The sequence below is a fragment of the Colobus angolensis genome, unplaced genomic scaffold (genome assembly GCF_000951035.1).
Source record: "Colobus angolensis palliatus isolate OR3802 unplaced genomic scaffold, Cang.pa_1.0 Scaffold196, whole genome shotgun sequence".
Classification (NCBI taxonomy): Eukaryota; Metazoa; Chordata; class Mammalia; order Primates; family Cercopithecidae; genus Colobus; species Colobus angolensis.
Genome location: NW_012115110.1, coordinates 5216923 through 5240028, shown reverse-complemented (window position 1 = coordinate 5240028; position 23106 = coordinate 5216923). Strand labels below are relative to the sequence as shown.

The 23106-nt window shown below is 40.2% G+C and overlaps 2 protein-coding genes across 3 annotated transcripts in view; one reads left to right on the top strand and one right to left on the bottom strand.

Annotated features, from left to right (window-relative positions):
• MTRR (5-methyltetrahydrofolate-homocysteine methyltransferase reductase) overlaps positions 1–7442 on the bottom strand; it is a 31987-nt gene extending 24545 nt beyond the window's left edge. Inside the window, exons 1-4 of one of the 2 annotated variants that reach the window (XM_011940967.1) lie at positions 7357–7442; positions 5615–5768; positions 2999–3152; positions 1143–1260 (exon numbers count right to left, since the gene is read on the bottom strand). In XM_011940967.1, the coding sequence (XP_011796357.1) occupies positions 1143–1260; positions 2999–3152; positions 5615–5768; positions 7357–7412 (482 nt within the window). In that variant the 5' untranslated portion in view covers positions 7413–7442. Of the gene's footprint in view, positions 1–1142; positions 1261–2998; positions 3153–5614; positions 5769–7330 lie in introns of both variants that reach the window. The other variant, XM_011940968.1, reaches the window with a different exon arrangement.
• Positions 7443–7518: 76 nt separating this feature from the next.
• Positions 7519–17465, top strand: FASTKD3 (FAST kinase domains 3). The gene is made up of 7 exons (XM_011940966.1): positions 7519–7577; positions 8416–9877; positions 10560–10645; positions 13506–13680; positions 14969–15038; positions 15358–15472; positions 17085–17465. The coding sequence occupies exons 2-7, from the start codon at positions 8440–8442 to the stop codon at positions 17178–17180; spliced, it is 1980 nt and encodes a 659-aa protein (XP_011796356.1). The 5' UTR covers positions 7519–7577; positions 8416–8439; the 3' UTR covers positions 17181–17465.
• The last annotated feature ends 5641 nt before the right edge of the window (positions 17466–23106 follow it).

Here is a 23106-nt window from a genome sequence, read left to right as displayed (position 1 = left end):
CCACTGCACTCCAGCCTGGGCGACAGAGCGGGACTCCGTCTGTAAAAAAAAAAAAAAAAAAAAAGAGCTTCAATTCCTCAGCTGAGGAGTCACCTCCATGTTCTTTCTCTACAAAAGGGTGAGAAATCAGTGGTTCCACGCTCGGGCCTAACACTGACTAGAACAATGGGATCGGCTTCTGCTCCTGTCTTTTCTGGATTTTTAAACAAGTACGTGTTCTCTCTCTCTGAAAATACGGAAAGTATAAAAACTTGAGGTAAAAAAAAAATCATAAATACTGTGAAATACTCTCTTGAACATGTTATATATGATAGATCATTGCCAGGGTTACAATCTCAAATTTCTAATCGGTTATTTATTATACTCAACCCATCCTTTCCAGATATCCTCTCCAAAAAATAATCCTCAAAAAAAAAAAAAAAAAAAAGAAAATTAAATTAATACATGGACGTAGTAGAAAAAAATCAAGGGTGTGTGCTATTATCTGGCTAAAATAGTTAAAGGCTAAGTAAGTTATAGGACAGTATCTGTAAGACCACTGAATAAACACATCAGGATGATTTGAAAGGTGCCATACCGGGTGAAATACTGACTTGTAAAAACAAGAATAAAAGTAATGAAAAGATAAAGTATGTGTCTGTAAACGTTTGACTGGCATGGTGGCAAATGGCCATTCAGAGGGTAAGGGTACGCCAAGCAATGCAGCCTACAGTGAAGGCCCACAGACCCACGTTCTCTAACGGCGAAGTGTGGCTCACCAGGCTCCCTCCATGTAAAGAGCCCGATCCAAAGGCTCCATGTGCACGGCAAGGAGAAGGGCATGCACGATTCAAGTTGCTAAAGAACAAGCTGATTTCTGCAAATACCTACACTGTTTAAAATAAAGATATCTGTACTGGGGTACGTTTTCTAACTCTTGCCATTAGCATACACTGAGAAGGGTGAGACAGACACAAAAGAAAATCAGCAAAACAGGTAAATCAAGCTCTGGCTGACCCTCTTGGGTCCCAAAGCTAAAAAAGCTAACAAAAATAAAACATGAGGAAAAGTTCAGTGTTAAATGAAAAGCCAACACGTTTTATAAATGAACTTTCATCATGTACAGAGGGCTTATTGGAATAAACAGAGAATACTGCCCTTACCCTACACAGTCATCTGCATGTCCAGTGTCATAGAAATGCCGGGCTCCCAGCTCTTGAAGTCGTTTATCAATTATTTTCCCTCCATTGCAAAAGTAAGTGTATTCTGAATCACCAAGACCTAAAGAGCCCAAATACATAATTAATGCACAATAAGGTTTAAATTTAAGGACATAAAGAATAGGTAAATAAAATATCTAAAATAATACTATTCCATGCTCTTCTGAATGGATTAATAATGCACAGCCTCACATCTTATTCTCCTTGAGTAATACTACGCATGCAGGCAGTTTTCTTCTATTTTACAATATAAAAGTACCAGATATAATGAAACAAAATATTTATTGGCCACTGGTGAAAGAAAAGACTTCACATTTTCATCTCCTTGACTATGTGTAAAAATACAGAAATCTTAAAACAAGGATCAGACGGGTTGCAAAACCACAATATCTGTTATCCGTACATTTTTTCTGATACTGAGCAGGGGTCAGCCAACCATAGCTTCTGGGCCGAATACCACCCACCGCCTTTCTTTGTAAATAAAGTTTTATTAGAAGACAGTCGAGTCCATCTGTGTACATATTATTTATAACAGCAAGAGTTGAGTAGGCCTGCAAAGCCTAAAATATTTACTATCTGGCCCTTTACAGACAGAGTTTGCTGACTCCTGATAATAGAAAGGTACACCTGCCATATAAATAACCACAGTAACGATGTGCTATAAATGTTTCTGTGTTGGGGAAATTAAGAATTGCTTCTACGTCTCACGGTAAAAAAAAAAAAAAAAAAAAAAGAGCTTCAATTCCTCAGCTGAGGAGTCACCTCCATGTTCTTTCTCTACAAAAGGGTGAGAAATCAGTGGTTCCACGCTCGGGCCTAACACTGACTAGAACAATGGGATCGGCTTCTGCTCCTGTCTTTTCTGGATTTTTAAACAAGTACGTGTTCTCTCTCTCTGAAAATACGGAAAGTATAAAAACTTGAGGTAAAAAAAAAATCATAAATACTGTGAAATACTCTCTTGAACATGTTATATATGATAGATCATTGCCAGGGTTACAATCTCAAATTTCTAATCGGTTATTTATTATACTCAACCCATCCTTTCCAGATATCCTCTCCAAAAAATAATCCTCAAAAAAAAAAAAACAATATAGGTCACAAGTCAGGAGTGCGGACCCTCAATTTCCCTCTGGTATCATATTGAGGTGATCTGGTCCTTCTGATCCTTTAACATTTTAAAACTATGGTTCACAGAGTCCTAGATCAGTTTTTCTTAACCTGGGATACACGTTAGAATCACCTGGGAGCTTTTAAAAATAACGACGCCAGGGCCCTACCTTGGAATAATTACATCAGAATCACTGGAGGTGGGCCTAAGTCATAGAATTTAATAAAACCTCCCCTAGCTAATCCTGATGTGTAGCTGGGGAATGAAAATCATTCATTCTGGGAGAATTGTTCCTAGAGAAGTTATCAAAATCATTGGGAGTGTTTTGTTTTGCTTTGCTTTTCTAAACAGAGGAATGGCCTGAGAAGTTGCTTCTTCAAGGACTGTTTCAGTAGGTTTAGGATGAGGCCCAGCCACTGCTACTCTGAAAATGTTTCATGGCTGCATCTGAGGTGCACCCTTAATTAAAATGCTACTCAAGAGGTTCTGCAGAGGTGTGGCTCTGGGTTAAGTCTGGGGAAGATTTAGAAAAGGTAGCACATTACATACATTTATATATACATACATATAATATTTACATTAAAAAGACAAAACCTCTATGATCACACTTCATAGTTCTGAAAGATAACTCAGATACCAGAGATAACAACAGTATACTATAGTAAGATCAGAAGAGAGCGTCCATTACCCAGTAACCCATACCGCAGGTGAGCAAAGAAATCAGCCGGCAGTGTCTGGTTCTGTATTTCCTTAACAAACTTGCGGGCTGTGTCGGGTGGGTCTCCGGTGCCCGTGGTAGAAACCACAACAACAAGTGGAGCTGTTTCGGTTTTTAGGTCATACTACAAAACAAGGACATCAAGTCAGGGACCTAACACTGCATGCATTTTTTATCTAACACAGCAGCAAAGCAATCAGCTTAGTTTCCTGTCTTGTATTTCAATTTTCCTCCTTGCCAGGTTTTTTGAGATGACCAGTCCAGTGACTACGTGCTCTCAGCTTAATCAAGTTGCCTAATGCGGGACGTCATTCATGGAAACCATGTGTCTGTTTTGTTGATGCTCATCGAGAGGTTAGGGGATTAACATGTCTTTCTCTTCACGTGGTGTACGAGAGGCAGGGACCAGAAAGGCACAGACAGGACCCATCCCAGGTTTCCATCTAGTCCGGTCCTTCAGTTTTAGAAAAATCAGAGGAAATAGGATATAGTCAACTCTTTGCCACCGAGTCATGGGCCAAACATTAACATGAGCTCTAATCTGCAAGGCAAATCAGCACTGCTAAGAGCCAAAATGAGGCACCGTGATGAGCTGCCAACGAGGAACAGCAGCTAACTGGGTGGAAACGTCTTTTCATAAGAAAGTAAAAAAAAAGCAAGGAAAGAGGTGTTAAAATGGGGATGGGGAGACTCAGAAGTAGAGAGAACTGATATATAAGCACGCAGGATTAGAATGGCAAGACAAGGAAGCGACAAGTAGAATACTGTGGTAAAGAAAGAAAGCAATAAACACAGCACAGCTCTGAAATCTTCAGCAGAATATAAAACCTGCCATGTGTACTGCATGTGACACTAAGGCAGAGGGACAACAGGGCATTTTAAAACTGGGAAATTAAAAGTGTTACCCCTTCTAAATCAGGGAGCTGGCTATCAAGAACCGCTCCTCATTCCCTCAGGTTTCCCGAGAGCTGAGAATTTCATTAGCTATAAGCTGAGCTATAAACTGTTACAAATCAAGTTTATTCTTATACTCACGTAAGTTTAAATATTTCAAATAGAGCATTTCACTGTCTTAGCTCTGAGAATATCATTAGCTATAAGCTGAGCTATAAACTCTTACAAAATCAAGTTTCTTCTCATTCTCGTGTAAATTTAAATATTTCAAATAGAGCACTTCTTTGTCTTACTTATAAGGACTCCACAAGCTCTACTGCCCATGAACACCATCTAATTTGGCTCCAAATAATTCACCTTATTTTTCATGCTGATAAAAGAGGTAATGACTTGAGCTAACTTTTTACCAAGGCATTTAATGCTTCCAAAACTCTATATAAGTTGTGTGTTAAACTCTGCATACAAAGTTGTATAAGTCAAGTCATCTTGAAAAGGACTATGTGAACTAGGAAGGAGATCAGATTATGAACAGCTAGAGGAAACCATCAGCCAGGGAGGACACACAGCATGACTAACTTGGTGTTAAAAAAAAAAAAAAATTCACCATTCATCTGACTGTCAAAACACCTGCTGATCACCTTACTGACGTCAACCACAAGGGGCCAAATCAGGACTAGTTTTATGATACTGATGGCTTTGGCTTTGTCCAAAGTAACAGATTCAGGTATTTCATCATGTGGCACTGCAATGTGAACTGAAGTTATTGCAAAATGACAGAGTCTGCTGACTGGTGGTCTTCTCCAAGAAGCTCCCTTTTCTCTGGTGTCCAGAGTCACCATGGCAGGGCTGCATAAAGGAACTAGGTGAGTCTCCTTCCATGAGCTGGGTTTATAATTCACTTGAGCTGCACACAATCTAGTGTTCTGGACTAGAGTCTCAGGAAAGGTCAGAGGGGGTTGTGCACTTGAGTGAGAGAGCACTGGCAGGGCAGTCTCTGAAGTGTTGAAGTGACCTTTAACCGCTTAGTGGCTGGCAAATCACCTTGTGGTATAAAGCCCCTGCCAACAGCTATCACCTGAATGGTCTGAAATAGTATAATCTGGAGGCAGCAAACTAAATAAAAGAACACAAGATTGTAAAGTTGCAAATACCCTAAGGTAGGAACTTCTGCAGAGACTGAACGTAAACAACTAGTCCCTGACGAAGCAGCCGAGTGTTTTCCAGATCCTTACACTACTACTTTAAATTCTATTTCACAAAAGAATCTAAGCGGTCCTTGATCAGGAGGAACTCTAACACGAACGGCAAGGCCTTTCTTTTGGGGAAAAAAATGGGGCACTGAGATTCAACAGATGGAAAGCACACCTGAGCAGGCAAACACACATCTCGCTTGTTCTCACAGCCACCCTGTGAAATAGACACTGCATATGCTACTTCTGTCATTTACAGTTAAGGAGTTGTTACTTGTTTCCATTTTTGAGACCATTTAGTCTAATTCAACTGCACACTTCTGTATTAAAAAAAAAAAAAATGCTGGTGATATTTTACCATACCACTGAACAAATAAATTTCTGTTAAAAAACAAGGACTATCTGGTGGTATTTAGTGTCCTTTATTTTTTCATAAACATCACTTCCCAACCAAAATTCTTCAAAGCACAAAACGGTAAAAATCCATTGTAACAGCTCTAACCTTACTGGATTCACTAATACAGTGCAGATCTGCAGAAAATCCATGGACCACAGCTTGCTCACATATTTCTTCTGCGATGGCCTTTGCCTGTCCCTGCTGTGTAGCATATAGTAACAGAAACCTCCTCATCACTTCAAGACATGTAACAGTGAAACTGAAAAATGGGGGAAAAAAGAGAGATCTTGTTTTTAATGAAATAGTAACAACCTAAAGGTATTGATTCTCCCTCAATCTTTAAGAAACAATGCAACAATACCCAAACGTAATATGAAATAGCCTTTTCTAAATTTATTTTTAGCACTAATCTTAAATGAACTTAAATAAGAATTCATCAAATTAAGGAGAGTGTAGGAACGAAACTCTAATTCCATGGCTCAGAAATCAGATTATCGGCTCGGAACTACTTGGGCTTGAATCTGTGGTTCCTAAGTGCAATCCCGTAGGCAATCTCCCCAGATGACCTGTACCACAGCTCCTTTATCCTAAAAATGAGACTATTACCACCTACCTGGAAAAGGATGTGGCACAAGAAAAGAACCTGAACAAACCTGAGGCACAGTATCATTCCCAACAGTCTTAAATATCTTTTGGTGTCCTCTTTTTTAAAAAATATAAAAGCAAAAATTATATTTAAATGATAGGGTTCTTGGTTTCTAATTGATCCTAATGCTAAACAAACTAATCATAGTACTAAAGGTAACTGAAGCACATCAGTTACCTTTTTTGTATTTAATGGAAATCAAAAATATGTGAGTATATGGGCATATTACATACAGGTGCATATAAAGAAAAAATATTTCCAATCCACTTAACACATTTTACTAACACATGTTTTTCCTGAAGAGATAAGCAGTAGTAAAACAAACGGCACTCACAGATTTTTTTTTCCATACTCATCTAATGGCTAAAACTGGTGGGCTGTCAATTTGTGGAGACAGATTTAAACTGAAATCCAAACCAATATACTGGCTTTTGGTGAATGAACCGCTCAGAACGGCACCTGGCACAAAGCAGGTACTCGACAAGTTATCTGAAAGAGTAAATGAACAATATGAAAACACTACACATTTACAGCTCACAGAAAACGGTGGAAACGATGATGAAAATCTTACTACAGCTAAAATTTCTATCACTTCCCATGAAACACACACATCCTGAGGACTTCCCAGGATCAACCAACCCCTCAGCCCTGCTACTGCCCCACAACCCGGCACCACGTTCCCACGACTCTCAAGGGAGACCCGAGCCCCAGCAGCCCCAGGGGCGGCGCGGAGGCGGTGGGCAGAGCTCACTGCCGCGTCCCGCCAGGTGGGCGCTCGGAAAATCCCCGGTTCCCCGGAGCGCGCCGCCCCAACCCGACACGTTCCCCCGTTCCCCGCGTCCCCGAGTGCGTTTCCCTAGTCCTAGAAAGTGCCTAGAACCAAAGGCAGAACAGGCGGAGAGGCCCCACATCACCCAGGAGCCCCCCGCGCAGAGATCGACGCCGAGCTCCGGGACGCACTTCCGGGGAAACCAAGGCCAAGACCAAACCCGAGCCCGAAGCCAAGCCTGAGGCCGAGCCCCCGCCCGCGGCGACCCCCGGAGCTCGAGGGGCGTGGGAATCATGGGCGCAAGCCGGCTGCCTCCCCCCGCTCCCCACCCCGGGCCGCCTCTCCCTCGGGATTAGTGCGGGGCTAGCGGCCGGAATCCAGACACCGTAGCCACCAGCGCGCTTACCTACGCCGCGCCACCCGAGGACACACCTGCACAGCACGACTTCCACCAACGCTGCACCCGTGCGCACTGCCGTAGTGCCCATGCTCGGTACCTAGGACCAATAGGAAGTTCCGAAGGGGACCTGAGCCAATCACATTGCGCGGCTGTGAGTCGTGCTCCCGCCCCGTCCCGCCCCGGGTTTACTACGGAGGCCCACGACGCCCAGGCGCTTCCGCGGCCACCCGGAGTGATTGGCGGGCAGAGGTCGGTAGGTGTCCACGCGGGCTCTCCGGCTGGGTGTAACAGACCTTATCGGCTTTCTCCTCAAGCTGCGCCACCCTGCCCGTGTCTCAGCGCAGGTCCCCGGGGCGCCGAGTTTGGGGGTGCTCGGCCCGCGGGTCCCTTTCATTCCTAGGAAGACGCGCCCCGGGGCATCACGCCTGTCTGTCCTGCACACTCGTGTTCCCAAATGCCCCCGCGGCGTATTTAGATCTGGACTGACCGCCACACCTTCTCCCTTCACTGATCTATGTTGTGCTTTTTCTTTTCCTACCTTGTTTCCATTGCCGAAGTAGACCCTTTCCTTCAACCCTGTCTCCTGACATCAAGGGGAAACCAACAGCTTAGGGCCTTTCCAGCGCGTTTTTACCCTTGCCTTGCTCTAACCTCGCGTAATTTCATCCACTTTTCCTATTCTTTGTTTGATTTCTATTCAAATGCAATTTCTTCCTTCAACCAACATTTAAGGGCCACCCTTAAGAGCTACATTGCCTGAGTTTGAACCCTAGCTCTGCCACTTAACCACCTGCATAAACTGGGCAAAGTAACTTTGTTCTTCAACTTCTACCTCATGTAAAATGATGGTAAAGGTACTTAATCTGTGTAAGTTAATAGAAAGTGTTTAGCAAGTAGTAGTGATTGTTATTGTTGGATGTCAGCCACTTTTCTAACTCTAGGATGCAGAGACCTTGCTCCTCTGGTATTTATATGTTATCCATCCTTTTTTTTTTTTTTTCCTGGTGCTCGTTTGTAGTTTCAACATTTGATGTTGGGTCAATCATGTTCTCAATGTGTTTAATCTTGTCTTTTTAAATGTTTTAATTTAGTTATCAAATTGAGAATCTGATGGCATGGCATTAATCACCTTGAGGAAGAACCTTTATCGTTTATCTGATTTTCGGATGCATGGAGCTCTGGCTGCTTTGAAAAATCAACCTCTAAATAATGTTCACAAGGTAGTCAAGGAGTATCTGTGCCCTTGGTTCTGTTCACAACAATCTGAGCCTTTCAGGATCAGGTTCCATCATGCCCATTGTAAAAAGTTTAATTCGAAAAATGGAAATGACCTTCATCCACTCAGTGGGCCGGTGTTCTCTCAAGTATCTGACTGTGTCAGGCTTGAACAAAATGTTAAAAATGGGGAGAGTCAGACGTTTTACAAGAGACTCAGCAACTTGACTTCATCAGAAGAAGTGCTAAGTTTTATAAGCACGATGGAAACCCTGCCTGACACTATGGCAGCAGGAGCTTTACAACGAATTTGTGAAGTGGAAAAAAAGGATGGTGATCAAGGGTTGCCAAAAGAAATACTGGAGAATAGCATCTTTCAAGCTTTATGCTTTCAGTTGGAAAAGGAGCCCTCACAGCTGTCAAACACTAGTTTGGTGACTGCTTTGCAAGCTCTGATTCTGCTGCATGTGGATCCTCAAAGTAGCCTGTTACTGAACCTGGTGGCAGAATGCCAAAATCGTCTCAAAAAAGGTGGCCTGGAAGTTCGCAATCTTTGTATTCTTGGGGAGAGTCTGATTAGACTGCACAGTTCAGGTTGTGTGACACTAGAACTGGTTATAAATCAACTTCAAGGTGAAAAATTGGAAACATTTACCCCAGAGGATATTGTGGCCCTTTATAGAATCTTGCAGGCATGTGCTGAAAAAGTGGATGAACACCAAACATTTTTAAATAAGATAAACAACTTTTCCCTTTCAATAGTTTCCAACCTGAGTCCTAAATTGATTAGCCAAATGCTCACTGCCCTGGTGGTTCTTGATCAAAGTCAAGCATTTCCTCTGATTATAAAATTGGGCAGATATGTCGTGAGGCATGTCCCACATTTCACTAACGAGGAGCTTAGGAGAGTCTTGGAGGCGTTCATGTATTTTGAGTACCATGACAGATTTTTTACAAAAGCCCTAGAGTATCGTGTAGCTGCGGTGTGCCTCACGTTGGATCCTGAAGTTGTCTGCAGAGTCATGGAGTACTGCAGTAGAAAACGGATTCTTTCAAAACCCATCCTCAATGCAGTGGCAGAAACTTTTGTTTGCCAATCAGAAAAATTTTCACCTAGTCAGATTTCTGCATTAATGGAACCATTTGGGAAACTCCATTATTTGCCACCAAATGCCTCTGCTTTATTTAGAACGCTGGAAAATGTGCTATTCACTCATTTCAATCATTTTCCACCCGAAACATTATTGAAACTTCTTCATTCATGTTCACTTAATGAATGCCATCCAGTCAACTTTATGGCAAAAATATTCAACCCTTTTTTCCTTCAACAGCTGCAAGGTGAGTTGGTTATAAATTCTGACAGTTGGAAAAAGTTAACCTTTGAATTGGCAGTGGTTTCAAGTCACATATAAAGGCAGTGTGTTGCCTTTAGTTTTTCTTCCGTAGTGATCTGAAGATGAGACCTGAAGTTGACAGATATTGGGATAAACACAGAGTTAAAGCATGCTAGGAAATCGTATAAAGGGAGGAAAGCTGTCTCAGATAAACTGACTTTTGCCTTATCTGAGAAATTGCAGCATTCTAAGGAGATATGGTGATGGTAGTGGAAATAGCCACATTAACATGTTAGAACTTTTGATGAGTGAGCAAGTGTATCTGTTTGTTTTTGTTTTTTTTTTTTTTTTTTTTTTTTTTTTGAGAGGATGGCATTGTTCATCTCGATTCAAGGCCACCCACATGTTTCCGGAACTCCATAGTTAAAGGAAATGTCCACTAATTCTGTGAACATATTTTCTTTCTTTTAATTGTACTCAGTAGCTAGGAGCTTGGGTTCTTGGAAGCCAATTTCATTGGTGGCGAGAGAAGGGCAGAATTAATTCTAACAAGTTCATTTCATAGTGTCATTTAAAAGTACAATACTTCTGTCTGGAGTGTGTAAATTGATGTTGAATGTTCATGATGTTCTCTCATACATACCTCAATTCAGACATAACTGTGACCGGGATGCTTTCTGTTTTAGGTGAAGAATCTCATTTGGACAGATTGAGTCGGGCACGACTGACCCAACTTTTCTTAACCTCAGTCCTAGAATGCCCTTTCTATAAGGTAAAAACATGAACTGTATGTGGCTTTATTTCCCTGTGGATAGTTTCCTATTAAGTTCCTTTGCTTTTGATCTGTCTCAATAACCTCCTGAAAAAGCAGAATTTCATTTACTTGGAGTTAGTTGCCACCAGATAGGCTTTTCTTTGATAAATTGACCCCATTTTCGTGTTCTTGCTCTTGAAGGAACAATTTCCTGCTGTGTAAGATTTCTTAGGAGGTTTTATTAAGTGCTGCAGGCATGTGAGTTACAGTATTTCTCCATTCTCTCTGAAGGTTTTACAGGGTTTTACTACTAGGTTTACTACTAGGTTTCCCATAGCTGTTTGTTATCAAAGTGTGAATGTCTGGACTGCACAAATACCTAAATTATTTGCAAGTACAGTACATTGTTAAGCCAAGCCAGAAATTTCACTTTTATCTAGTAGAGTTTAGTTTACCTAGAGTTTGCTCTTCCCATAAAGACCTATAAAGATTTATCCTATTATCTATCACATTCCTTATGTAGAATCAGAAATAGTGCACCAGACTATAATATTCTCTCTCTGCTTCTCTCTACTTGACTCTGAATCTTAGTTTAGAGTATCTGATTTTTGAAATAAGGTAATAAGAATGGAAAAATACCCCTTTTTTAAAACAGCTTAGATGGTACTAAGTTATATAAAGATAAGTAATAGTTAACCCCAATCTCTTACCATTTCTAAAGGAATAGTATTAAAAGCAGTTTCTGTGCCCAAATGTATACAGATACATAAACGCTGTTTGTTTTTTTCTCTTTTCAAGGAATGAGACTGACTAATCAAAGTGTACTTTGCTTTTATGCCCAGTATATCATGGCTATCCCTTGAGGCCAGTGCATTCAGATCGCATGCATTCTTTTTAGAAAGACATGATATTTCATGGTGTTTATTCTACTATTCTACTATCGATGCACTTGGAGGTTTTTTGCAACTTTTGTCTCTATCAAGAATGCTATAATAAACATTCTTGCAAATCCTGTCATACTAGAGCCTTTTTGGTTTTTTTAATATATAAACTAGATTCCTAAAAATGTGATCACTGGATTAATTTTTGATGGACAATGGCAGAATTTTTTTCCCTAATAGTTACAGATACCACATTTCCCCAGTAATGAATGAAGATGGCTGTGTCTCCTCCACTTCTATTGCAGTGTGTTAGTAGTCTCTTTAATTTGTGTTACTCAGCTACATGAAAGAGGGCATCATATCATATATTTAAGTTGCATATTAATGAGCATTAATGAAGTTTAGCATATTTCCAAATATGTGTTGGCCATTTACATTTCTTTTGAATTGCTTTCTACACCTTAATTTATTTCTGTTGGATGGTTTGTCTTTAAGGACTCATTGTAAAACAGATATTAACTATTGTAAATGTTGTACATATTTTCCCCTGATTTGTACTCTTTCATTACTTTTTAATATTACTTACGATGTATTTTTAAATGTTCTGTAGTCGAATCTGTCTTTTATGACTTCCAAGTTACCCATCTAACTTAAGAGCATGAATATTTTACAACATTTTAAAAAATAATATCTTCTAAATTTTATTTAGATCTTTGATCTAAAAGCAAAATTGAATTTTTATTTATTTGTATATGTATTGTAATTAACAAGTAAAAGTTGTATATACTTATTGTGTTCATGTTGTTTTGAAATATGTATATATTATCAAATGGCTAAATCAAACCAATTAACGTGCGTATTACCTCCATGCCTATCATTTTGTTTTGTGGTGAGAATATTTAAAATGTACTCTTGCCGGGCACAGTGTCTCATGCCTGTGGAGTTCAAGACCAGCCCTTGGTAACATGGTGAAACCCCGTCTCTACTAAAAATACGGAAAATTAGCCAGGCGTGGTGGCACACGACTGTAGTCCCAGCTACTCTGGAGGCTGAGGCAGGAAAATCGCTGGAACCCGGGAGGCGGAGGTTGCAGTGAGCCGAGGTCGCGTCATTGTACTCCAGCCTGGGCAGCAAGAGTGAAACTCTGTCTCAAAAAAAAGAAAAAAAGAAAAGTACTCTCAGCCATTTGCAAGCATACAATCATTCTTACTAACTATAGTCAGCATGTTGTACCACTTGGAATTTATTAGAGTGTGTAATGGATGACAGAAGTTTAGTTATTTTCCAAATAAATAACCATTTTTCCATCATCGTTTATTATATTGCTATCCTTTGCTTCCTAAATTGGAATGTCACTTATGTCACATTTTCCATTACAGACTGAGTGTCCCTTATCCAAAATGCTCCGGACCAGAAGTGTCTCAGCTTTCAGATTTTTTCACATTTTAAAGTATCCTCATTATATTTATCAGTTCAGTATCCCTAATTCAAAAATTTGAAATCCAGAATGCTTCATGAGCATTTTCTTTAAGCAGCCTGTCTGTGCTCAAAAGGTTTCAGATTTTGGAGCATTTTGGATTTTGGATTTTCAGATTAGAGAAATTAAATCTGTATTGAAAACTTTAGTTGTGTGTACTTAAAACCCTTGGGACAATTCTTAGTTCTAAAAATGTTTCTTGAGCTGTTGGCATTATTATGTTTCTTCTCACTCCCTCCTCACTCTTTTTTACCTTCCTTCTTTACTTTTCTTCCTGTTTATGGTAGCCAGTGACTACTGTACAAACACATATAAAAGATATTTTGAACTATTAGACTTGTACTACAACAATAGAAGTTTGCATTGTCATTTTGAAAGAGATGCCTGTCCCAATTCCTGGAAAAGTATCATGCCTATAAAGTAGTGTTATATCAAACTTTTCTACCTAGGTAACCTTCAATTGATTCTCAGTTTTTATATCTTATTTTTCTTTCTCATGTTTGCGCTTACGATTTTTTAGGGTCCAAAACTCCTTCGTAAATATCAAGTGAAGTCATTTGTTACCCCATGCTGTTCCCTGGAGACCCCTATGGATTCTCAGCTTTATAAATCTGTGAAGATTGGGCTGATTGACCTTTTAGGAGCAAGATTATATTTTGCTTCAAAAGTGTTGACACCCTATTGTTATACAATAGGTAAGTAGTATAAGGAGTTTTGTTGTTTTAAACCTAAGCATCCTGTTCGATTTTGGAGATATATGGGACTTAGAAGTAATAGAAGGTCTCTGGAAATGCAAAATGGAATGTTCCCTTCCCTGAAGGCAAGTTGAAGCAGGTGGTTAGCAGCAGAGCTGTTGCATCAAGACTGTCTGGGTTTAAGTCACACATATTAGCCACGTATGTCCTGGGCAGAGTATTTAACCTTTTTCTGCTTGCTTCTTCCTCTGTAAAATGATAGTAATAGTGGCCTCAAAGACTTATTTAAGCACTAAATAAAATAGTACCTGGAACATAGGAGATGCTCACTAATTGTTAGCTACTACTATAACCTAGGCTTGCGCTGTCCAAATATAGCAGCCACTAGACCGTGTGGCTGTTTAAATTTAAATTATTAAACGTTTAAGAAAATTCAGTTCCTCAGTCACATTTCAAGTGCTCGGTAGCCACACGTGGCTCATGGCTGCCAAATTGGACAGCGCCTTTATAACGATTTCCACATCACAGAGATTTCTCCTGGGTGGCACTGACTAGAGACTCCAAGTCCTCTGTCCTTACAGTTCTTCTAACTTGATGAGGAGAAGAAAGCCTTCTCATAAAGGACAGCAGTTCATAGGCTTCAGATGGTCACTTCTCTTCTCTTTACGAAAGGAACTGCAGTTTACCAGAGGAGAAGGACAGCGAAGCCTTCTGTGCTCGCAGACCAGGTGTCTGGGTGCAGCATGCTTTCTTTACTTATCGTGGAGGCGCTGCAAGGTGGAATGATGGACGTTATGAGTTGCATAGATGTCTAATGGCTTAACTCAAGGGTTTTCTTCAGTCTGGATTGAAGGATCTCTGCCACCTGTTATAAGGGGAAAGAGAAAGCATGCGTGGTTCTTGTCATACCCCAGATAACTTCAGAACCCATTCTGTGGTTTAGTGTTGTTGAGCTTTCTTAATTTAAGGCTGACTTGATTGATCATAAAGCCAATTGAAGGGGAAAGAGAAAGCATGCGTGGTTCTTGTCATACCCCAGATAACTTCAGAAACCATTCTGTGGTTTAGTGTTGTTGAGCTTTCTTAATTTAAGGCTGACTTGATTGATCATAAAGCCAATTGAATTAAAATTCTCACCATTGTCTGGTTGTGGTCATTACTTTGCAGCCTTCAGTCCAATTGATCAGTGCAATATGGAAGGAATCAAAGCAGAGCAAAGGAATGAATACAGGAAGATAGTGTTTGTGAGGGTATCACACGAGGAATTTTTCCTTTCTTCTCTCACCAGATGTTGAAATTAAATTAGATGAAGAAGGATTTGTATTGCCATTCACAGTTAATGAAGATATCCATGAAAGGTACAGAAAAATATTGTGTTTTTTGCATTACAAGACTTGTTGAGGCTAATAAGCAGTGGTGTCTTTTTCCCAAGAAGGTGAAAGAAATAGATATGATTCTGGAAATTAAAATACTACATTTCAGAATACTATGTTGGGAAATTCCTTGTAATATTTTATAAGCATTAATATTCATAAGATCAAATTCATGATTCATTTGAAAATAATATTGGCACATAGTAATAGCCAAATCCCAAATAAACTTTGCAACTAAAATATATAATAAATATTTCAGATTATTTTAAAAATTAAGTTTTTTTTCTTCTTTTTTATTTTTCAGGATAGCACTGTGTATTGATGGTCCAAAAAGGTTTTGCTCCAATAGCAAACACTTACTGGGAAAAGAAGCTATTAAACAAAGACACCTACACTTACTTGGTTATCAAGTTGTTCAGGTAGAGTTTCACCTATTTTTTTTGTTTCCCAAAAGCAAATCCTAATTCAAATTTTTTTTCCAGGTTACTGTTAAAAAGTAATCTGAGGCACAGTAAAATTTTAAAGAATTTGATCAAATAGCAGTTATTGAATTGGACAGCACAAAACCCAAAATGACTTGGGAACACAAGAGGGAGGCTTTTATAGGAAGAATGCAAGTACACAAAGAATCTACTTGATTGGTTACAGTTATATCTTCTTGCTGCCTTGTTTGAACTATTCTGTGGAAGATTCCTAGGTATATAATTATTAGTTGGTGAGATGCTTCTGACTGGTTGAGCTTAAGTTCTGTTTTTCTCCAGTAGAAGCTTTTACAAGAAATAGCCCAAGTTAAATTTTGCTTAACATTTGCACTTTAAGCAAAGTTAAGGTTATTTTCAAGGCCTAACCAGCTTGGTCTGCTCAGGGATTTTTCAGGCACAGGCTCCATTTTAATTTACTTTTACAGTGCTCACTGGTCTGCCAGCCGGGTCAGTGGACCACCGATCTTACGTCTAGTTTAAATCCCAATGTTGTTAATTCGGCTTAAATCTCTTGACTTATATTTTGAAATACAGAATTTTCAGAGCTTTGATTTTTCAAAAGTGGGGCATACCTATATTCATTATAAGCTCTGCTTAACTCTGCTGTTAGACTTACTCAATTGTTGGAATATATATTCTGTTTTAATTTCTTCTTGATTTAATAAATAAAAATGGACAAGATAATCCATTAAAATAAAGAGCTTCACCAACACTTAATATTTAAGACCTTTTAAGTATTTTCACCGTAGATAATGTAAGAATGTCTTATGTGAGGACTCAGCAGTGCATGAGAAGGAGAGCTGCCCTAATTCTCTAAGCTGTCTGTACTAGGCAGCACTATGGTTTCATATCTGCTGACTTTTTTCTCCATTTTGCACATCCCCAGCTGAATATTCCTAAAACTAATCATGCCAGTGTGTACTCAGAAGCCTTCATTGTTTCTTTACTGCTTACAAAATAAAGTAAAAACTTCTCTACATCTTAACATTCAAGACCCTCCATGGTTGGCCTGCAGCCAGGCTCCTGGCACGTGACTACTACCTGGCCCCTGTGCTCCCAGCTGAGCAGGCTCTCTCCTTCGCGGAGCCTCCTGCTGTCTCTCTTCATTCTCTCTTTGTCCCTGCTGCCTCTTCCAGCTCTCTGAATACCTACTTTCCAGCAGTTTGTCGGCATCCCCACCCTTATCTAATGAAATGCCCACTCCCTCTCAGCACTGGATCACCAACCTACAGCTTGTTTTTTATATTTATTGTGTAATTTAACTTGCCACCCAAGTTGTGAGCTCCCGGAGAACAAGAGATTGTGTTTAATTCTTATTTACATATTCTACATATTAATTCCTCAAATATTTGCCAAGCCCCTTCTCAGTGCCAGGCGCTGTTCTAGACATTGGGCATCCAAGATGAAGAAACTGGTCGGGATATTTGCCTTGCAGGAGCTTACATTCTGCTGTGGGGAAGCGCGTAAGAAACGAACAAGGTAACCAACAGCCAGAGGAGCCTCAGATTTTGAAGGATCTTGACCAGTTTTACTTTTTCTATCTTTATAGATCCCCTACCATGAGATTGAGATGCTAAAATCAAGACGTGAATTGGTGGAATATTTACAAAGAAAACTGTTTTCTGAAAACACTGTTCATTGGTGACAAGAACGAATACTGGCTTCAGAACCCAAACCATGAAAGAACTTGCATTTTTATGGAACTCAGTATTAAAAGAAGAATACAATGTGAATTAGCCACTTCGCAGAATATGTTCTAGGCTGGTGATCTGAAAGCATCTATAGTTTTCCTTACATTATGTATACATTTATTGTGGTAAAATTTAAAATTAATTTTAATTTAATACTTGTGTCATAAATACTTTTTATACATCAAACAAATGATCATGTGCAGTAAAGGAATTCAATGAATAAATGTTATTTTTAAGTATTTTGTCGTAGTTATCTGCTAAATGAAAGTATTTTGCTCTTTAGAGACCTTTTGTTTTCTAACAGATGGAAGGAAGAAATTTTATCTCTATTCTGTGAGTGGAAGTGAGATGTACTGTAAGGAAAAGGAGCAATGAGAAATAGAGTACAGTGCTTTGGATATAAACCTAGAATTATGCAGAAACAATCCTTTAGTTAATAAGATAAAAAAACTTTTTTTAAATAAACATTTAGAGAAATGGAAAAGCAATTTAGGTAGGTTTTTGGGGGAGGTGTTTGGAGGGAGGATCTTCTAAATTGTATATCAAGAATGAATTAAATCATCATTAGTTCATTGCAGATCCTTCGTTGCCTCATCACAGGTTACAGTTTCAAGGGAGAAGAGGACAAGAGGGCCAACTGGCGTAGCAGAGCTTTGGGGTTGGACACTCAAGATTTTACCACCAAGTAGTGCCGTGACCTTGAACAGGGACAGCTGCTGTGTATTGTTCACTGACTGTGCTGAGCCCATGCTGAGCATGTTAGCATGATGCTTGTGTGGATCTCACATGCCTTCGGATTTAGGTATTGTTCCTATTTTACAGAGAATTAGGCTAGCTCAGGATGAATGTTCTACCTGATATTTCATTCATCACTAGGGATGAATGTCAGATTTGAATCTGTCCCTAAGAAGCAATAAAATGTAGTAGCTAAAAATTTAGGTTCAGGAATCCTACAGCTTGGATTTGAGTTCTAACTAAGTGTGACCTCAAGCTTTGGTTTCCTAAGAGCTACTCTTACATTATAATGGGATTTCTGCCTTTGTCCCTTTGGCTGCTGCAGCAAAGTACAAACTGGGTGACTTAAAACAACAGAGATTTACTCTCACATTGCTGGAGGCTGAAAATCCAAAATCAAGGTATCAGCAGGCTGTGCTCCCTATGAAACTTCTAGGGGAGATCCTTTCTTGCTTCTTCCAGCTTCTGGTGGTGACAGACATTTGTTAGTTTGTGGCAGCGTAACTTAACTGCTTCCATCTTCACATGCCATCTTCCCTTTGTGTCTGTGTGGCCCTGTGTCTTCTCATGGCCGTTAATGTGCATGTGTCCCTGTCTTCACATGGCGTTCTCCTGGTTTGACTGTGTCCAAATTTCCCTCTTACAGGGATGCCAGCCATATTGGATGAAGGCTTACTCTAATGACCTTGTCTTGATTAAATCTCTAAGGTCCCTATGTCCAAATAAGGTCACATTCTCACAGACTGGGTCAGGACTACGATATGTCTTTTTTGAAGGAGGGAGGAGGGACACAACTGAACCTGTAACAGGTTGAAATGATAATTATATAAAGCACTTAGAAAAGTGCCTTGCACAGAGTAAGCACACAGTGGAAGTTAGCTAGTATTAGTCTGAATGTCCACCTCATCATGCTTTTTACTTCACTTTACTTATCTTTAGAATAGGAAATGGAAACTAGATGAGCTAAGATCACTTTTTGTCTCCAATTATAAAGAAAGAGACAATGGAAGCAAATGGAGATTGAGCGGGAGATAGGCACGGTAGGTTTTGATGTATCCGTGTACCCAGCTGACCTTGCCGGTCATTTGGGACCCGGCTTGAAAGGATTCTCACATCTCTCTGAAATCTGGGTAATTGGCTGATTGACACTCTCACAGCTCTTAGATGACTTAAAATAGGCATTCCTGACACTGAGCCTAAGATCTGTTTCAGACCACATCAGACCTCAGAAACCCCTTTCACACCTCCTTGCAGCTAATATCCAGTCCTGTGTCTTTTTCTGCCTTTTGTGAACTCAGATTCCCTCCCTGGCCTCTGGTGCACCCTGACTGTGCTATACATCTCTCCTTATGACTCAGCTAATTCTTGGTGTGAAAGTCAACTTAGAAATGTGGTGTGAGGTTAAAAGCATACAGCTTAGGGAGCAGAGAGGGACTTAACCAATTAAAGGGCCACATGAAGAAGTAATGACGGTCTGTTATAAATGCTTTGAAGAAAAATACAGCCCGAGTATTCTTCACCTGTGCTGTTGATGTAAGTCCATCTCATCCATTGCAAGCTTTTCCCTCTTTACTCATCAGAATCAGGTGCTCTTCCTGCAGTTTCCACTTGCAGCCTTGGCTGAGCCTGTCTCATTTGGCTCTCCCCTACCGTCTTCACGTACGCATTCAGCAGACACTCACAGCTCTGATCATGCTGGGGGCACTCAGTGCTCCAGCTCCAGGGCCAAGTAGGAGAAAGTCCCTGCCCTGGTGGGGCTTGAAGCAGGTGAGATTAACGGGTTAGTGAGCAGGTGATGGGAGTGGTGAGGACTCTGGCACCCCAACACACAGACAAGGCTCTAGGAACACAGAGACTTCGTGTCCGCCTGGGCAGTGAGAGAGAGCCTCAGAGTGATTTGTAAGCTGAGTTTTAGAAGGAAGAGAGCAGGGTCTGGGGATGCAGTTGTTATGGCTGGAACATCCAGTGTAAAGCATACAAGATTGGCCCAGGGAGGGAAGCTAGACCTGCCTCTGGCTCTGTTCAAATTTTAATCCTGAAGTACATGAAAATAATTTAGGCTAATAGAGAAATATAAGGTTGCTGGTTTCACTAACGAGCGAATTTGACAAGCTTTGTCAAATCATAAAGCTAAGTCTGAATTATCAGAGTTTGTCAAATCATAAAACTAGACTGAATTCTCATGCTGATGAATTAATTTGTATATCTATACCTGTACAAGCAAAAGTGATGTGAATGTGTCAGTTGCAATTACGTATTCAATATGATAGCTCTTGAAATTATATATTTGATAATATTTTTAATAATTGCATAACCTTGCTATATTTGTTTTCAAAAGTAAAGCAAAACAAGAAAAATGAGTGAAAAAACTTGTTTTACTTGCTAGCACAACCCTTGCAGCAACAGTGATATTCTTTGGGCCTATCAATAGGGGGCAGCAAAGTTCAGGACTTTGGGCTGCCGCAGTTGAAACTAGAGGATCTCTGTAGGAGAGAGTGGATCCTCTGAATGTGTGTTTGTGTGTGTAGATGGCAGGCAGGCAGGAGCTGTGGAAGAGTGTGGTGACAGTTCTGCCTGAACAACACAGACAGTTTTCTTTACCTTTCCTTACCTTCCTCTATGTAAGGAATGTGCTTCGCTTGGGTACATGTGGACACTTGCTAAATATTTGTTAGGCGGAAGAAAATACAGGAAGGAGAAAAATTCATCAATTTGATAGAATTCTGGGAAAACAAGGAAGCAGTCAATTCCTTCTTTAAAAAAAAAAAAAAAAAGGTACACCTACTAGAATATGTGTGCAAATCCAGAGAGGGGTCTTGGCTCTGAGGAACTAGGCAAATTATCCCCTTAGGGCTGAGATCTCCGAAACTGGGAATATACCCAGCTCCATTTGGAGCCTAAATACTTAGTGTAGATAGTGAAATGAGACACATCTTGTAAGCTGTTTAGCCCAGTTCCTGGAAAACAGTAAACACTCAGTGAGCATTGGGTGCGATTATTGTTACTGGTACACATGTGTTCATTCATTCTCAGTTAAACTTTATTGTACAGCTTGCGGTGAGGGTTCATATAAGGCATGGTCTATAAGGAGGAACATGACTGACTTGCTGATCAGGACTTCCAGCACCAAGTAGGAAAAAGCCCCTGCCCTGGGGGGCTTGAAGCAGGTGAGATTAACGGGTTAGTGAGCAGGCGATGGGAGTGGTGAGGACTCTGGCACCCCAACACACAGGCAAGGCTCTGGGAACACAGAGACCTCATGCCCGCCTGGGCAGCGAGAGAGAGCCTCAGAGTGATTTGTAAGCTGAGTTTTAGAAGGAAGAGAGCAGGGTCTGGGGACGCAATTGTCATGGCTGTATTGTACCACCGTGAGCCTTTGACAACTGCCTTTGTTAATTATCATCAAGGACGTAGTGCTAAGAAACTTTGTTCTCTCAAGCTTTGGTTGTTTGAAATCAGTTCAATAAAATGGAACATCTAACTGTTGTCTACATGAGCTGAGCCACATGGGCCAGTCTGACCAATGGAGAAGTAGCTTCAATATCCCCCTCAATTGCAGAGCTCTAGACGTGGGAATTTTGCACACAACAGTCCACATTCGTCTTTCCTTTGAGGGACCTGAATCGGCTTCTTAGGCCAGGGTTACTGTTAACTCTTTGGCACACAAACTTGCTGTGCTTGAGTCTCTCCAGCTCAGCTTCATTAAATTCTACCTACTCTGTCTAGTCCTGTGTTTGACTCAATGTCTCTCGGCTCCTGTGGTGTGCGCTCTCCCGTGCTGCACGAGTCAGGAAACCTGATTTTATGTTGATGTTCTCCCCCCGTTGGGCTCCATCAGAATAAATTTTGCCTTCTTCCAGTACTTGTAATCCCACCCCAGAAAAAGCAAACATCTCCCTCCCGCTCCCACGGTCTCCGATACAGAGTGCTCACAGTGTGTGGGTGGAGCTGATATTTTGGGTTCTAATGTTTACAAGAAACAATCTCTTTTAATAACCCTGCTGTTTTTGCTTGTATTATAGGAAATTTTGAACACACATAGGAACTGAAAGAAAAGTATAACAATGGAAAGAAACCTGGCTCAGTGGCTCATGTTGTAATCCCACTGCTTTGGGAGGCCACGGCAGGAGGATTACTTGAGGCCGGGAGCTATGATCATGCCACTGCTCTCCGTGAGTGACAGAGCAAAACTCCATCTCTGAAAAAAAAGAAGTGTAATAAGTTCGCAAGTCCCTCTATTCAGCATGAAAAATTACCATAATTTTCCAATCATGTTTCATCCATTCTTTAACTTTTTCTTTTTCCTTTTTTTTTCACTGGAGTGTTTCTAGAGAAGTCCAAACTATCATATTATTTTAGCCTAAATACTTCAGTATTCACATATAACTGATAAGCATTTTTTTCTTTGTTTAATCTAACTGTTCAGCCATTGTTACAAATAACAAAATGAATAATTATTCCCTGTCATCATTTAATGTCTAGTCCATATTCTAAATTTCCTGTGCTATCTCAAAAATATTTTTTAACTGTTGATGTTTTTAAATCAGGATCCAAAGTCCGCAAACGACTTTTAGAGATTGTACCGCTGAAGTCTCTTATGTCTCTAACTGCCACTCTTTCTCACCGAGTTTTCATGTCATTCGGTTATTGACAAAATTAGATCAATTGCCCTGTAGAAAGTCCCACACTGCTGATTTGGTGTTGTCTAATTTGTTTCTCTATCTATCTGCTGTATTTCCTATTAAACCAAAGGGCAGATCCAGAGACTTGCTTCAGTTTGGCTTGCATGCCTTGGGAATGACGCTTCAGAGGGGGTGCTGTGGATTTCCTCAGCATTGTGCTATCATTTCATGTTAGTGATGGTCATTAAGATTTATGTGTGAGTTCCTGTGTTGTCAGCTTGATCCCTCCACTGTGTTGTCCCCACAGCCTCTCACCTGACATTTATTGCCAAGATCCATTATTTGACTAGGTGCTGCAAAATGAAACAAAAGGAAGCAAAGCAAAATCATTTCCTAATTCTATCATTCTTCTACTTTTATTAGCTTGTAGTCTTCTATAAAGAAGGAATTTCTCCTGTTAACTATTTGCATGCCCTCAAATAAAAGTTTATTCAGAAAAAAAATTCCTTCCTTGTATCAATTT